Source organism: Panthera tigris, chromosome A3, assembly GCF_018350195.1.
Source record: "Panthera tigris isolate Pti1 chromosome A3, P.tigris_Pti1_mat1.1, whole genome shotgun sequence".
NCBI classification, from domain to species: Eukaryota; Metazoa; Chordata; class Mammalia; order Carnivora; family Felidae; genus Panthera; species Panthera tigris.
In genome coordinates this window covers 49296450-49313320 of record NC_056662.1, presented here as the reverse complement: position 1 = coordinate 49313320, position 16871 = coordinate 49296450, and the positions used below count along the sequence as shown (strand labels likewise).

The following is a 16871-nucleotide window of genomic DNA, read 5'->3' as shown; positions in this document are numbered from 1 at the left end:
GCTGTCGGGTGAGGGGCGTGGCCGAGGGCGGAGCGGCGGGATTGGGCAAGTGCTGATCTCTCGTTGCTGTCTCCCGGGTTGTAGCGGGGCTGGGAACCGTGGCGCTCGCACCATGAGCGAGGCGGACGGGCTACGGCAGCGCCGGCCGCTGCGGCCACAGGTCGTCACGGACGATGGCCAGGTCCCCGAGGCCAAGGACGGCAGGTAGGCCGGGACCCCGGACGTGGGCCGCGAATGGCTGGGTGGACCCTCCTAACCAACAGGACAGCAATAACAGCAGTTGGGTAAATGCGTTGCCAAGCGGGGTGCAGGTGCCATTCCAGTTAATTCCTCTGGCTAAATTCATTTTACAGGGCAGGAAACAGGCCCTGGCCAAGGAAATGCACCTGCCGCCTTCTTGAGGCTTTGGTGCATTCTGCTTCCAATCTCAGCATTGTTTCCCGGCTCTCGGGGTCTCAAGACCGCCTTGCTTCCCATCTGCCCCTTTCTTCGTCTCAATCTCACCCTAACTTCTAGAGCAGTTGCTTCCTCGCCTTTCCCTCAGCCCCCCTCCTCCTCCTCCGCCCTATTCTTCTTGCTGGCTTACCTGATCCCCGGGGGAGAGCCATCTGGCCAGGGTCCAAGGTCTTCCCTGTCCCCGGCTCGCTCTGTCCCGAGGGAAGGTCCGAAATGCTCAGGTCGCGCCTCGTGTTCCAGCGTAGAGCTGGCCTCTGCACCTGCCCACCTCTCTCTGCGTGGTCACCAGCCTTTACCGTGGTTTTCAGGGAAAAGTGGAGAACAGAAGTGACATTTAATGTTAAGCAAATTTTGTGAGAATTCAAGCTTGCAGATTTTTTCCTGATAGGGACGAAGAAGCATAGGAAACTAGTTGATGCCTACCTAATAAAGAAATCTCAGATTTTTGGCCTTTGCTTCTCCCAACCTTCCAGAATTTAAGCACACTATTTTGTTAGCTAAAAACTGAAGCATGGCCCTTAAACATCTATTTACATATATAATACTTAAGCTTCTCTTTTTAATTTTGTCTCCTGAGGCTCGTAACTTTGAATTTTTAGGGAGAACCAAGAGGCTTCATGTAGACCAACCTCAAAGTTGTGGAACTGATTGAATTCTAAGTTGATGGAGATATTTAGTGGAAATATCAGTATGTCAAAGGGTGTGGTGCATACTGAATGAGGGCCAGTTTTTGTGGGGAAAGACTGAATTTATTCACTGATAATAAGAGGACCACATTTGAAGGAGAGCTATAGCAGAGACAAGTGTTTTGACTCTAGAAAGGCAAATGGCAGAGAAGAGATTTTGGTTATTTTTGACTCCCGGTGCCTGTGGAAAGGTCAGGAGTATGCTGAATAAACTCAGAGGTTTCCACGGATGCAGGACTTTCAATGCTAACCCTGGGCAAACCAGGACAAGTTGGTCACGCTACTTATTGTGGATATTGTGAAGTCATGGTCTGCTGATGACAGAGGAGCTTTTTAGAGTTAACATGCAAGGATTGGCAGTGCTTTACAGCAGAAACCATGAAAACGAGATTTGCTTCATACTTGCTATATGAGAAATGAAAGAGCAGCTGGCCCTGAGTTTACTTTGAGGTGCAGTGTGTTGAAAACCAGGGCATGTAGCATCTGCAGGCACTTGTGGGATGGGCCCATCTCACCTGGGCTCCTCTGAACACTCCTGACCTCAGGACAGAGGGGCAGAATTAAATTGTTTTTCAGTTTCTCTGGGATTTCTGACTTAGTGGCAGGATAAATTGGGTGTTCCAGAATCATCATCTGCTGCTCATCTTTTCCACTGTGCCTTTTACAAAACTATGTTTATTTAAGAAATTTTCTTGACTTCCCTGTCCATGAACGTTGTTCTTATTTTCCTGTGTTTCCTTCTTTCTCTTATCTATTTGATTCCATTGCCATATATCTGTAATGATCTTTTTTCAAAATGAGTTCTCACCTTCTTCCTTACATTTAGTATTGTATATTATAGAGTTATAGTTGTTTTTCTAAATTTTCTCATTGTCTTCTTGATTTACCTTAAAAATTTAGGATTCACCAAAAGACAGGGAAGCATTGTGTATTGTGGGTGAAGTAAAGGAAACTGAAGGAAATAGAAATCTGACAACTATAGAATAAACTTTAGATGTGCTAAACAGGAAAAAAAACAAACAAACCTTGAATAATGTGTTATTCAATTAACAGAAATAGGACAGTAGATTTTAGTGGAAGGGATGCCTAGTGATACCTTAGCTAGTCTCCTGACTCTTGACATAAAATGTGATGTTAGCTCTGATTGCTAAGGTCATTGAGATCTATGTGAGTGAAGTGATTTATATAACAGAGTAATGAAGTCAAAAGAGAAGCAGAAATGAATGAATGAGGATAGCACTGGCAGCTGGACAAGGATTGAGAAGCATATTTTTAAAATTATGCTTTGGAAATAAGGTTTTATACCAAAGCTCTTGAATTTCTGTACTTAAGCTATAATGGGGAATGTGGTCATTAAATCCTTTTATTCAGTTTGGAATATAGATGAACTAAGCACTTGAACAATACTGGAGCAAGCTGATAATTATTTGGCATTAGTTTCCCCGTATGCTTTAGAAACTCTATCAGAATGATTGTAACACTGAAACTATTCCTCCTCTTTTGGAACATAGTTCAGTCTGGAAGAGAGAATAGCTGCTTAATGTCTTTATGTAACTGTTAAGGACTGAAGAGTGAATACATTGAAATTTAACAACTGCTTTTTCAATAAACTTCTAAAGGATTTTAGGCTAATTAAAAATCTCTACTACATTCATTTTTCTTTTTAAGACTGAGGAACAAGGGAGGCAGGGTGGAGAGACAGATGTGGCCATCATAAAGTCATGGACATGAGGAGTCAGGAATCCACGATTTCTTCTCAGCCCTTCCCCCTGAGTGTGTGTTTCAAATGGCTCTTTTAACTTGTTTCTTATTATTTTCAATGCTAAAATGAAGACATCTATGGTCCAGGAGCCCCAGTTTAAAGTAATGTGGACACCAACAAATTCAAGGTGCAGTCGGTTAAAAGACTAGGCTGGCTGCTATTTGACTTTCTCAGATTCCACGGGTCACCTTGACACCTGGGCCTCTGATGCCCCACAGATTTGTGGCTAATAGGTTTTCCACAAAATCACAGGTTGTTTTTGATCTCATGGAATCATCAGTCCATGAATGATGCCTTGCCCTGATGTTGGAGAACATCTTTCAGGTTTGCCTGGTGAAATTATAGAGGATTTTGCAAATCATGGATGAACCAATAGTAGTTGCCAAATCCTGTTGTATCACCATGATTGTTCTATTTCCCTTAGAAATGTTGGAAATTTCAGGGTGCAGGTGTCTTCAAGGAGGTGAGCATCACTCTGGGGTTTTCTAAGAGATTGGGCAAACAAATTGATTTCCCAAACTGCCCCTGGAACGGAAGTTGCCAGCCTTCCTGGATGTGTCAACACAGATTGGGAAAGAGAGTATTGTGGGAACATGTTTACTTTTGTCAGTGAAAATGGATAGAAATAAATGGAGTGTCCTTTATTTAATAAGGCAGATGTGCAGAGGCAGGGGGCAGACATGGAGGAAAGGCAGAATTATAGGTGAATGTGAGTTTGCAGGAATGAACCTTGGGCTAAAATAAATGGGTACAGAAGCCCCATTGCCACACAGTCACAGACTCAGATGCTGCCAGGGGAGCAGCATTCCTGCTACCTACCATTTAGGGAGTGCTTTTATTTTTATTTTTTATTTTAGAGAGAGAGAGTGGGGGAGAGGGGCAGAAGGAGAGAGAGAGAAAATCTTAAGCAGGCTCTATATGAGTGTGGAGCCCAATGCAGGGCTCAATCCCATGACCCTGGGATCATGACCTGAGCCAAAATCAAGAGTCAGATGCATATCCGACTGAGCCAGCCAGACACCCCAGTGCTTTAGATGTTCCAGGCCCTGGCCTTAGCACTGCACATATAGTGGTCATTTTGTTTGTGGTAGAGTCTGTAGCAGGTGTGGGGCTGGGAGAAGAAAAGAATGTGTGATTGTCTGAAGAGTGGAAAGCCCTGTGCACCTGTCCTGCAGCCTTAGGTTTCATAGATCTCTTTTTTCCAGAGAAGCTGGAAACCCAGATTTTTATGTAAAATCATCTTATTTTTCAGTTATGGCAATTAAAGCCATTTTGTGGAATGATGTTTATGGTTTAAACTAGAGCTTTGCTTTGAGTTCTGGCACCACTTTTTTTTTTTTTTTTTTTTTTTTTTTGAGAGAGCAAGTGAGAGAGCACATGCGCATGAGAGTGGGAACCTGTGGGGTGTGTGGGGGAGGGGGAGAGGGAGAAAGAATCTTAATCCGGCTCCATACCCATCACAGATGGGCACCACATTTAATTTATTGGGGAATTTTGACAAACTCTGAAACAACCAGGAAAGTTCTGCAATCCCTACCATCTGAGGAACTCCTGCAGGACTGGGGATGCTTTGCCCAAGGATGGTGGTGTGATCTTGGGTGTCTGGGAGGTCAAGGGTTTGCTGCCCCTGAAGGCACACAGCTGGGCCCAGTCAGTGCAAGCAGAGATGAAGTGTGTTTCACAGAACATATTGTGTGAGGTGACTTGAGCAGCCAATGTCCCCCAAGTAAAAGAAGTAGGGAAGTGCTCTATGTTGTAGCCTTCATGGACATTCATCCTGCATGCCAGCAGGCACTTCCCCGACCTTCAGGGCACTGTGGGATCTGCCCCTGGCTGTGGGCCTGACCTGTTCCAGCAGCTTCCCCTCAATGCTTGCCTTGGTCATTCTGTCTGTGTGGTCAAGGTTTGGGAATGGGGGCTTAAAGTTAACCCCTTAAAGCATGTATTCTTTATTCATGGCAAGTGCTTATTGAATCTTACTGTGTTACCTCTGTCTACATTGCTCTGCCTCAGGTATTTGATTTTTTCCCCAGCTTCACTGAAGTCTCTGTTCAGAGGTCATCTGCTTTGACCCCTGTGTGTGGCCAACCTTCCCCCTCTGTACCCCATCATACTGTGTTTTTCTTCATTGTATTTGTCACTGTTTGGCATCTACTTATTTACTAAAATAAACAGAGGGCAGGAAACTATTTTATTTATTGCTATCCTCTCAGGGCCATGGATAGTACCTGGCACATGTATATGGTTTGTTATTAAATGCTCATGTGTGAAGGAATGTTAAATGAACTGTCTGATGTGCTAGCTGCTTGCCATATGTAGCTATTTAAATTAAATGGACTAATGTTAAAAATTCAGTTCCTCATTTGCACTATGTAGGGAGTGTGAGGGATTTGGGGGCTCATCAAGAAAAAAGATACAACTGAGGGAGCAATGGCACACATGAGCTTTATTGGGTGACACTTGGACAGGTTCGCATATGGGAGCAGGAGAGGGGTCCACAGTCCAGAAGGGGAGGGGAGTCAAGGGGGAAGGAGAGGGGCCACCTGTATCTCAGTAAATCTCTGTGTCAGAGAGCCCCAGGGGCAGCAGTAGCAGGTAAGGGCCTTCAAGCCTGTCTTATCAATGGGTAACTGCCCTCCACGAGCTTTCATAGAGTATGGAAGGCAGGTGACTCCAAATGGCTAAAAGTTTGCTTGTTTGGCTGTTTTAAAGATAATTGAGTATGTAAAAGTTAGAGTTTGGTGCTGGTGGACCTTTTGAACTAAAGGTCTCAGCCTGCAGTAAAGAAATAAACAACACAGAGCCAATATACAGAGGCCATCTTTGGCTCATTTGTATAACATGCTGGCCCCATTTCAGGTGCTCAGCTGCCACATGTGGCTAGTAGCTGCTGTATTTCTATCATGACAGTTCTGTTAGCTGGCACTGCTCAAGGAGTTTAAGTTTAGGCTGTTGTTTCTAAAACTTGACCATAGAACTTTCCATCAGAGGCTGTGTCTCATGATCAGCCAGGGGGATGTTGATGGACTTCTTTCACCTGGTAGGGAATTGGACAAGGTTGGTGGTATCCAGTTGCACATCGGGAACAACTGGGGAGTGTGAAAACAGAAAAAGGGTTCCCAGGCCCCTGTTGGTCCTGCCCAATCAGAATTTCTGGGCTTTATTTAAAGTTGCCCTAGTCATCTGGTGTAGGCCCTCCAGGGACCGGCCAGCTTTGGAAGCCCAGGACTGGGTGGCCTCTGAATTTTCTTTAGCTTTTTAGACTGTGATTGTAAGAAGACAGTAGCTAGAACTCTGGCAAGGATGGACTTCCAATTTCTGGCTGCCTTTTTAGCTGTAAGCACCTGCTTTCAGTCCTGGCTGGACTTTTTGTTCTGGAGATCAGTGAGCTTTTTACTATTATGTGAAGGGGCAACCAGATATTCAAGCAGGGACTCAAGATCTCTGAATTGGATTACTAAATTAAGATTAAAATAAATGTAAGCTATGGTGTGGTAAAGGAGAGTTTAGAGTCTGAGACAAATGAGAAGGATGTGTTTTATGTAGAATCATGTTAGGTAAGGAAAAGGTAAAGTAGCAGTTTGGCCAGAGTGTCACCATTTTTGTTAATGACAGCTCTGTGGTGAAAGATTGCACAATGCAGCTTGCTGTGGGGCTGACTGCACCTTTAGCAAGGGTGGTGAGGGGTGATTACATTGGCCTCCTTGTAAGGACAGGACCTCCTTGTTGGACCTTACCTGAATGCTGTATGCAGTGCAGCCACACACGTTCACCACACACCTTTGCATTTGTCTCTCTTGGGATTCTTTTAGAAGAATCACACAAAGTTATTCCTGTTATTTGGACTTGTAAATAGCCCTGCTTTACCATACAGAAACATTGTTATTTCCTGTGTGTTGAAAGACTTTAGGCCACTTAAAGAAAATCACTTTGAGTTACAGCGTCCTGGCCTCAGAGTGGCACTTTGCATAGTTTGGGTCATTGACTTTTTTTTAAAACAAGATATAATTCACATACTGTGAAATTCACCCATTTTAAAATGTCCAGATCAGAGGTTTTTAGTATATTCAGAGTTTTGCAACAGTCACCACAGCGTTAAGTTTAGAACATTTTCATCACTGTTAACATTTTAAAAAATTGAGGTGAAATTAATATAACATGAAAATAACCACTTTAGAGTGTACAGTGGTACTTAGTGTTGGGCAACACTTTCTAGTTTCAAAACTTTTTCATCACCCCATAAAAACATGTTGTACCCATTCAGTAATCACTCATTTCCGCCTCTCACCCAAATGTCCATGAGTGGATAAACAAATTGTGTTACAGGCATACCTCTGAGATAATGTGTGTTCTGTTCCAGACCATTTTTACCTCAATAAAGTGGGTCAGGTGAATTGTTTGGTCTCCCAGTGCATATAAAAATTATGTTTACACTGTAGTCTATTAAATGTGCAATAGCATTATGTATAGAAAAACAATGTACATACCATAATTTTAAATACTGCCTAAAAATGCTAACCAGCATCTGAGCTTTCAGTGAGTCATAATCATTTTGCTGGTGGAAGGTCTTGCCTCGATGTTGATGGCTGCTGATGATCAGGATGGTGGTTGCTGGAGGCTGGGTGGCTGTGGCAATTTCTTCAAATAAAGCAATGAAGTTTTGATGCGTCAATTCACTCTTCCGTTCACAAATGATTTCTCTGTAACAGGTGATGCTGTTCAATAGCATTTACCCACAGTAGAACTTCTTTCAAAATTGGAATCAATCCCCTCAAACCCTGCTGCTGCTTTATCAACTAAGTTTATGTAATATTCTAAATCCTTTGTTGTCATTCCAACAATCTTCACAAAGTCTTCTCCAGGAGTAGATGCCATCTCAAGAAACCACTCTTTGCTCATCTGTAAGAGGCAGCTCCTAATCCATTTAAGTTTTATCACAAGATTGCAGCAATTCAATCACAATTTCAGGCTCCACTTCTGATGGTTCTCTTGCTGTTTCCACCACATCTGCAGTTATCTCCCACTGAAGTCTTGAACCTTTAACTTGTAAAAAATGCAATATCTGTGAAGCACAGTAAAAGAGACATACCTGTATATACTTGCAATCGAATATTGTTGAGCCATAAAAAAGAATGAAGTAGTGATAACATACTGCAACCTGGATGAATCTCAAAACATATGCTGAGCGAAAGAAGCCATTTGTGAAAGGTCACATTTTTATATGATTCCATAGATATGAAACGTTTAGAATAGGCAAAACACTGTTAAGTTGTGCAGAGTTTTCAAACCCCAGCTCCGAGGGCTCCAGGTCTGGGCATCTTCTCCCTGTTCACTTGTCCTTGGCAGGCAGCATTGTTAATGGTGACTACAGCCTTACATTCAGATCTAGCCCTCCATCGTGCTCTTCCAGTTCTGGCAGTGGGCTGTGGGCCCACTTGTCTCTCTCTGCTTTCTTTTCTCTTTGGAAAGCAGAGAGGTACATAGTTCTACCTGACTACCCACGTGAAGCCCATTGTATGGGACATTCTTATTGTCACTGTTTTTATCATTACTCTTTTTATGGCCCTTATTCCTTCCCTTGCTGCAGATCTCTCAGATTGCCTTAGCCAGCTGTCATGTCAGGTCATAGCTGATCTGTGCCATATGTGCATTTTCATGCACTGTATTCTTGTACCCTTGACTGGTGTCAGTCACATTAGAAGACTCTGTGGCCTAGGGTTTGGAGACAGGGCTGAGAGGGAGAAATTGGCCTGAATTTTCCCTTTCTGGCTACCTGTCCCCTTCTAGGAGCTTGGGCACCCTTGGCCTCTCCCAGCCGGGTTCTGTGGGAGGGACTGCCTTCTTTCCCAGCTAGCAAAAAGGGTAATGACTGATGACCTGGCCTGGGGTGGGGGTTGGGCTCTGAGTCCTGTGTGAGTGAAGAGAAGGAAGTTAGGAACAAAATTCATTTTTGGAAGGTTATTAGAAGGAAGGTAAACACAGACTAGAGTTCTCATTAGCAAAGGAGGAAATGTCAAAGGCCAAAAGAAGTGCTTAGTGCTGCCCCCTATGCTGTCCTCTGGAGGAGAAAGGACAAGAAGAAATCAGGCCACACCTTCCATTCTGCTTGGAAAGGGCCTCAGCTCAGCATCCTGGCTCGTCATTTACAAGTTCTACTTTCTACATTGCTGCAGGACACAGTATAATAAGGATTTGCTCTCTTCCAGTTTCCGGTAACTTGTTCCTGACATCCTTCTGAGCCCTTACCAGCAGTGCCTTCACTGTCCGTGTTTCTGCTAACAGTCTGTTCCCAACAATTTAATCATTCCCTGTGATGATGTACATTTTCTCTGCCATGCTCCTCGCTGCTTTCTGAGCCCTTGCTAGCAGAGTCCTTAACATCCATTTTTCTACCATGTCTGTTCAAGGAAATACGGACTTTTCCTGTCCTGCTTCTCAAAATGTTTCCCTCTATCTACTGCCCAATTACAAAGCTATTTCCACATGTTTAGGTATTTGTTACAGCAGTCCCCCACTTCCAGGCAACAAAAGTAGTTTAATTAGAAAACTGTGTTAGTTTTCTATGGCTGTTATGGCAGATGACCACACACTTAGTGGCTTAAACATCACAAATGGATTAACTTGTGGTTCTGGATGTCAGCAGTGCTGGACAGGTCTCACTGTGCTAAAATCAAGGTGTCAGCAAGGCTGTGTTCCTTTCCGGAGGCTCTAGGGAGACTGTTCTCTTGCCCATTCAGATTGTTGGTGGAAACACTCTTCAGTTATGCTGTCCATGGTTCTGCAAGGTGACACTATGAAAGCTTTTCACTCTCCTCTTTTGTCTTTCTTTCCCTTTGTCTTTCGTTTCTACCCAATAGAAACAGATGCTTTATTTTCTTCCATATTCATTTATTAAAATCATGCATGTTCAAATTGGGCAAGACTTTGAGGTTATCCTGCCCCAAACCCCATTTCATAGTGGGGAACTTAAGGACTTTGGGTGAAGAACCTTGCCTGAAGTGGAGTTGCTGACTATTGGGAAAGTTAGGACTTTCCCTGAAGCCCCCACATTTCTATGCTCTACCTGGATCAGGTTTATACAGTGGAAGCCTAGCTTGTCAGAAGTCAAACAAAACTTTGTCCTTAAATGAAGTGTTTGTTAAGTGTGAATCTGGATTTTTTTCTTTAAGTCAACTTTTTTTTTTTTTTTTTTTTGGACAGAAAAAGATTCTCTGCCTTAGGAGCTCATGATTTTATTTACTTTAAGTTAATCTTGATGTATTTAATAAATTTTCATTTACAGCAAATAATGATCCTATAAAGTTTATTTAGTTGCAAGAGGCTAAATGTGTTCTCTTGTTTAGCAGATGAGCAATGGTGTATGTGAGATCATTTGAGAGTTATTTTAGTTACCATTGGTCATTTGTCCAAAAATGTCACACAGGATTCCAAAGACATCTTCTAGATCTTTGTAAGGCTTTAGTAAAGATGACTTGGAATTGTGATCGTATAGATTCTTTTTAAGTAACTGTCAGTATCTGTCAGACTTCTACCAGGTAGAGAGCTGGGATGTGCTTTTGAGTTCTTAAAAGTGTGATTGGAAAAATGATTGGAGAGTTGGTCACTCAGGAAGTTGTCCTGTGTTCTTTTTGCTTCATGAATTTGTTTCTCTTGTATCTACAAAATCTGGGAATCTTAAGGTTGCTGCTTTGAATCTATGTGCCTAGAAATAGTGGCTTTTGGTAAGCATGTGTCTTCTCTATAGACGAGTGTGTCTCCATTACCTCCTTGTACCTCTTTTCTCCCATTTTTGTGTTTATCAGTTCTTTGATTTACCCTCTTTGAGACTCTACTAGAGGATTGAAGATGCAACCTATCATACTGTCTGGCAAGTAACTGGCAAGTAAGAGTTTCCCACACCGCCGTCCTAAAGTGTCATCGCAAGCCACAGAGGTTGGCAGCCTTGGGGTGAATCTAGGCTAGAGGCCTGCTCCTGCTTGATGGGCTTTAAGACCAGCCTAGCTTGTCTTGGCTGAGCCTTTGCTAATTGCCTTTGTATATTCCATCTCTGTCAGCTCCTTTAGTGGCCGTGTGTTCCGAGTGACCTTCTTGATGCTGGCTGTCTCCCTCACAGTTCCCCTGCTTGGAGCCTTGTTGCTGCTGGATTCTCCCATAGACCCACAGCCTCTCAGGTGAGCTTCCCTGGCCATTCTTGGGAGGACTTGCATGGCAGATAAAGTAGGCTGGGATAGTATCTAGGGTAATAAACCAATTTGGTTTGAAAGGTAAGTTACTGGGGGGAGGGGGCACAGAGAGAGAGAGAGAGAGAGAGAGAGAGAGAGAGAGACTTGTGATTTCTTTACTGCCTGTGCTTTGTGTGGATTCAGGTGTACCACAATATATGCATGGTATTGTCCACGATACTCTTTCAAAAACAAAACTATACAAACCAAATGCAAAACCCAGAAAAAATCCCGAATATGAATCCCGAATATGTGTTAGAGATAATTAAAACTTGAATTCATTTGAAGTGGCAAAAGCACACACAAAGGTTGTTACCTTGTTTAAAATTTATAAGTAACTGATTTTTATTTTAATTTTTTTAATGTTTATTATTTTGAGAGAGAGAGAGAGAGACAGAGACAGAGCATGAGCAGGGGAGGGGCAGAGAAAGAGGGAGACACAGAATCCAAAGCTCCTGGCTCCAAGCTGTCAGCACAGAATCTGATGCGGGGCTCGAACCCACAAACTGTGAGTTCATGACCTGAGCCGAAGTCGGACGTTTAATCAACTGAGCCACCCAGGTGCCCATATAAGTAACTGATTTTTTTTTTTTTTTAACTTGTGATTAGTGTTCTATTTTTCCTAAATTACCTTTCATTGGTGGGCATCTATGAGTAATGTAGTCCATTATAACTTGAAAAAAATAGTATACACCTAGGGGCCCCATGAAATGTATTCACACTTGTAATTATAATAGTGCAGAGCCAGGCTCTTACTGGTGGGATGATTTATGACGTTGATGTTGAGGGTTGTGCAGTCTGGTTCAGTAAGTAAATTCCCCTTTTCTTCTGAAACTGCCCAGAGGTGATGCTTTCTGAAGTTTATTTTAAGTAAGTTAGTCCATGTAAGGCTTTAAAAACTTCAGACCAGAACTATGTCCCCATTATAGAGTGAATATAACATATACAATGGAATTATGTGTTGATGTTTTATAAATAAAAAGGCATTATATTGGACTCAATTTACTGAGAAAGTATTTGGCACCTACAGTGCTTTAAGTAGGTACCCAGCTAGATTCAAGGATATAAAAAGGACACAGTTCTGACCTTAGATTTACATCTGTATACAAGAGTCTACTTTTTGTTGTTGGATTTAGAATTAGTAAAGGCACAAAGTGCTGTTAAAATATAAGATTGAGATTGGGTGAAGGCCTGGGCATTCTAGACTCATGAGATTGCTAGCTTATAATTCCTGGTGTGTCAGTGGACCCTTGCATGCGGCTTTTTGGCTGAGCAGGACCCAAGTGCATACTGGGTGTCCTCTCTGAGGGGGTCTCCCAGGACACATGGTGGAGGAAGGAGGCTCTCTTTGCTAACCCCTCTCAACATGTAGAAGGATGTAGCTCAAACCACCCCAAATAGAAACTGACCTGGGGCTTTCTAGGTAATCTAGTTGTTTAAGGTGGGAGTGTGAACCGTGTCCACAGCCGGGGATCAAAACCTTGGCTGGGGAGCTAACCTTAGAGAAGAGCAGGAGAGTGGAAAGAGCAGGCAAAGATGGAGCTTTGGTAACTAGAGGCCTTTGATCTCAGTAGAGGTGAATTTGTGCGTGGAAAGAGTAAAGAAATTCAAAGGAAAGATAGGTGTTTGCTCCTGACCAGAAACTGAAAGGAAACATGGCCCACTAAGGATTTGAAGTTGTACAAAGCAAGTTCTGTCTGTGGAGTAGATGAGCCTGATGAGGAGGAAAGGGAGGAGAAACTCAGTGAAACCAGAATGGCTGACAGGGATCTCTCCCATGCTCAGACTTCAGGAATGACTTGCTCAAAAACTGGAAGGAGTGGCCCCAAAATGCAGAACAAAAGCAGAAGACTGGCGAAGGTGTAAGAATAGGAATGAGCTGAGGTTTGAGAGAAAATGCTAGCGACGACAGCAAAAAAGGCTTCTTTCAAACTCTATTCAGAGCAAAAAGAGCAAGGAAGGGGGAAACCCACTCTCTGGAGCAAGTAAGTGGTTGCAGTATTGATGATGATGGAAAAGCAGAGCTACCAGCTTCTGCTCCGCTTCTGTTATCTCCACGAGCCAAGGAGTATGGGACATGGCAGGGAATGGGGTCAGGCCAAGCCAACTGGCCAGGTGGGAGGGCAGCTGATGGAGGTGCCTCAGAGAGTCTACCTCTAGTTTACATGACATCCTGTGAGACCTTACACCACACTTAGAAATCTCTGAGAAATCAAAGAGAAAAATGAAGAGGGGTGCAGATCCCTCCAGAATGGATTATATGAAGTTGGTTTCAGTTCTAAGCAGCAGTCACCAGGAAGATTGCAGGGCTTTGTCAGAAACCTGCCATGCAAGGTGACTTTCTTTCATTCCTTGTTTGGCAGATTGGAGGACCATCGTAGACACAGCATGTATGACATCCTGATTTCTGGAGGATGTTGGTCAGTTCTTTCAGGATACATTTAACACATGGATTTAATGGGACTTGATACGAGTTAGCAGGACTTAGTAGGAATTAACAGGGAGTTAATAAGAGTTGATAAGTTCACAGGCTTTAACAAGGTTCCATGTGGCCTGGCTGGCCATAGAGCACTGATTTGGGCTTCCTGGGGCCATTCTTCCTTGATGCTTCTGCTCAGGCTACAGGAGTGGGAGCCCTTTCTTACCCATCCTTTACATTTTCTCATTTAAGTTTCTTTGTGTCTGCCAATCGAGATAATACTCAGACTTCTTGTTGGCAGGGACAGTGCACGATATACTGATTAGGTTGATGCTATATATATTTCTTAAGGACTTCCTTTGTGTAAGGAATTAGGCAAAGTCCAAGGACTGGGCGGTAGGGGGTGGCTGAGTATCTGGTGTGCTGTCCTCTATCTCTGGCTGTATGTGCTTGTTCAGTCTTCACGCACACCTCAGGAGGTCTGACCTTCCCAAGGTCAGAATTTGAACCCAGCCGTGTCCATCTCTGTAGCGTAGGCTCTTCTCACCAAAGTATGCAGGTTGCAGCCCTGCTCTCTTCCTTTGGAAATAAAACTCCTAGTTACACAGAGTGTTTTTTTAAAGCAGGTAGAAAGCCATAATTGGGAGGCAGGGTATAGTGAAGGTGTGGGATGGGGGGGAGGGGTAGAGTTTAATTCAGAGGAAATTGTACAGTGTCTTGAGTACACACCTGACTCAGAGGAGGCAGTAGGAAGTGAAGTGCTCTGCCGGGAAGGAAGGGATTGGGCAAGGCGGGGAAATTTCTCCATCATTCCATAGCCTCAGCCACCACTCCCTCTTAGTTCTTGCACTCTGCTGGACTGGCTGGGAAACTGCCCTGCTTGAGGGCAAGGTAGGGAAGGAATTGGGAGATATTCTCCCTCTCCGCTCCATTCTTCCCTTCCTCTCCCCACTTCTCCCTCCCACAGTGTTCATTAGGAGCCTCCTGTATGCCAGGTGCTTGAGATTTGGCAGTGAAAAATAGAAACACATCTCTGATCTCACGGGCCATGTGTTCTACTGGGGATAGACAGACAATAAATGTAACAGAGAAGTGAGAAGCTGATAAATACTATGGAAAAAATAGAGTAGGGTAGGTAGGGGCTAGGCTTTTGGGGGAGTATTAGGTATGGAATGTTATATTGGGTGTTAACAGCAGGCCTCACTGAGAAGGTGAGGGTGGAGCACAGATTTAAGGATTTAAGGTGGGAGGTGCCTGTTACGGTCAGGGGGAGAGGAGTGGAGAGAGGTAACTGTGGGTGTGCTGGGAAGGGCGTCCCTGCAAGGCTGTAGGCTCTGGGTGAGATGGGGCTGTTGCAGGGCTGTGAGAGCCAAACGCTGTGATCTGACTGTGTCTCACAAAGTGCATGGTGCTGCTGGGTTGAGGATATACTGTAGAGAACAAGGGAGGAAGTGGGAATGAGAAGATGGTGGCCTGGACCAGGGGGGGTAGCAGATGACATGGGGAGAAGGGCTTTAAACTGTGTCTGTTTTCTGTAGGTGTCACCAGCATGATTTGATGGCTCGGAAGAAGTAGGTGTATTTGTGTGTAGATGGGAAGGACTAGTGGAGAGGGAAGATCTCTGGAGCTGAAGTCTGTTGTCAGGGGAAGGGTCCAGGGCCTAGCAAAAGCTGGCTTCAGAGAAAAGCCAGGCTGAGCCCTGACAGGGACAGGTAGGAGGTAGAGTGCACCTGTGCTGAACGATGGGCTGGTACAGCCAAACTCCTCTTATTTCTTGTGTCTTCTCCCTTCTCCTTGAAGCAGGAAGCAACTCTATCAGCTGTGAAATGTCAGCACCACTCTCCTCTGCCTTAGTTGGCCTTTAATGACTGGGCAGACTGGGCAGACTGGGCAGCCACTGGGAAAATAAATGCCAGGGTGTGTGAATCAGAGGGTGTGAAGAGGTCTAACTTGCCTCAAGGTCTGGGACAGGAGCTTGTGTAGTTGGAGGCCCCAAGTTGTCTTAAGTGATTAGCAAAGTTCTTGCATTAGGCATAATCATATTTTAATTTTTCTGTACGGTGACCTTTTCTGATATCCTAGAATGTTTTTTTTCACTTGACCTTTGTGTTTCTGGCAACTGAGGATGTTATTGCAACATGCCCTCTTTGTCAAAAACTGGGGAATAATGCATGAAGGTCCCCGGTTAACACTTTCTTCATGTATTTCTTATAGACAAATCCCTATAATTGCATTATTTTACAGCTTCAAAGAACCCCCTCTCTTGCTTGGTGTTCTGCAACCAAATATGAAGTTACGACAGGCGGAAAGGCTATTTGAAAATCAACTTATTGGGCCAGAGTCCATAGCAAATATTGGGGGTAAGTAGTAAACCCCTGGAACGTCAAGGCTCTATGAGGGGGGTTCTGCCAGAGCAGCTGCAATGCATCTGCTCCTGTGTGTGGGGGGATCCTGGACGTCTTCCTCAGTTGCAGAGGCGCTGTGCTTGTCGAGCAGACACCCCTCAGCTCTCTGAGTTACAGACCATTTCAGTGCTGTGTGGTTTTGAGTTCATGTCTGTGGAGTAGTTTTTTTTGCTCAAAGTGTCGGGCTCAAAGTCTCTTCAAATTGAAGAGAAAAAGGAAAGATGATGACCTTGATGTTAGCTCATTTATCAGAGTTCGGTAGGTATTACTTGATAGGACATTGCTTCTTCATTCAGTTTGTCTTTGTACAGATTTCATTTTTGAAAAGAGTACAAATGATTCTCTGTATTTCCACTGTTGTTTTGTTTGTTTTTGTTTGAGGCTGACTTTGGTGGGTATGTTTAAGGGTAACTTAACTGTGTGCTAACAATTAGATGTGGCTCTGGTTCTGATTCTTGAATCTCTAGCCACAAGGCACTTTCTGCCTTTTAGGATGAAGATTAAGATCAGGAATCAAAAGACACGGTTAATGAGAAGTTAAAGAACTTAAAATGGGATGAGGATTTCTGAGCCGCTTAATGCGGCAGGCCACTCCTCGTTCCGAAGGATGGTGTGTTTCCGTGAAGTGGTGGTGGACTTGTGTGTCCTGTGTGCTGCTGGATGTGGGACCCAAATCTGATGCATTCTGTGACTATTGGTTTGTTTGGCTGGCTGAGTCAACTTGTAAGAGGGATAGGCACTTCATGATAGAACCTCATGTTTCTCTTTAAAAGACATTGATATTTATTAATACATTTCTCAGATTTTGTGTTTTTTGGTGAAAAACCAAATATTGATATTTACAACTGGAACTTCAGGGAGTTACAGTGATCTTTTTCGTTATCTTTCAACGAGAATGCTTTTCTTAGTCCCTCCCTTTTG

General features: G+C 43.7%; 1 protein-coding gene across 1 annotated transcript in view; it reads left to right on the top strand.

The window, feature by feature from the left end:
• Window positions 1-32: 32 nt before the first annotated feature.
• LOC102965760 (adipocyte plasma membrane associated protein) overlaps window positions 33-16871 on the top strand; it is a 34370-nt gene continuing 17531 nt past the window's right edge. Inside the window, exons 1-3 of the mRNA XM_007096580.3 lie at window positions 33-204; window positions 10959-11075; window positions 15790-15905. Coding sequence (XP_007096642.2) covers window positions 113-204; window positions 10959-11075; window positions 15790-15905 — 325 coding nt within the window. The 5' untranslated portion in view covers window positions 33-112. The remainder of the gene's footprint in view (window positions 205-10958; window positions 11076-15789; window positions 15906-16871) is intronic.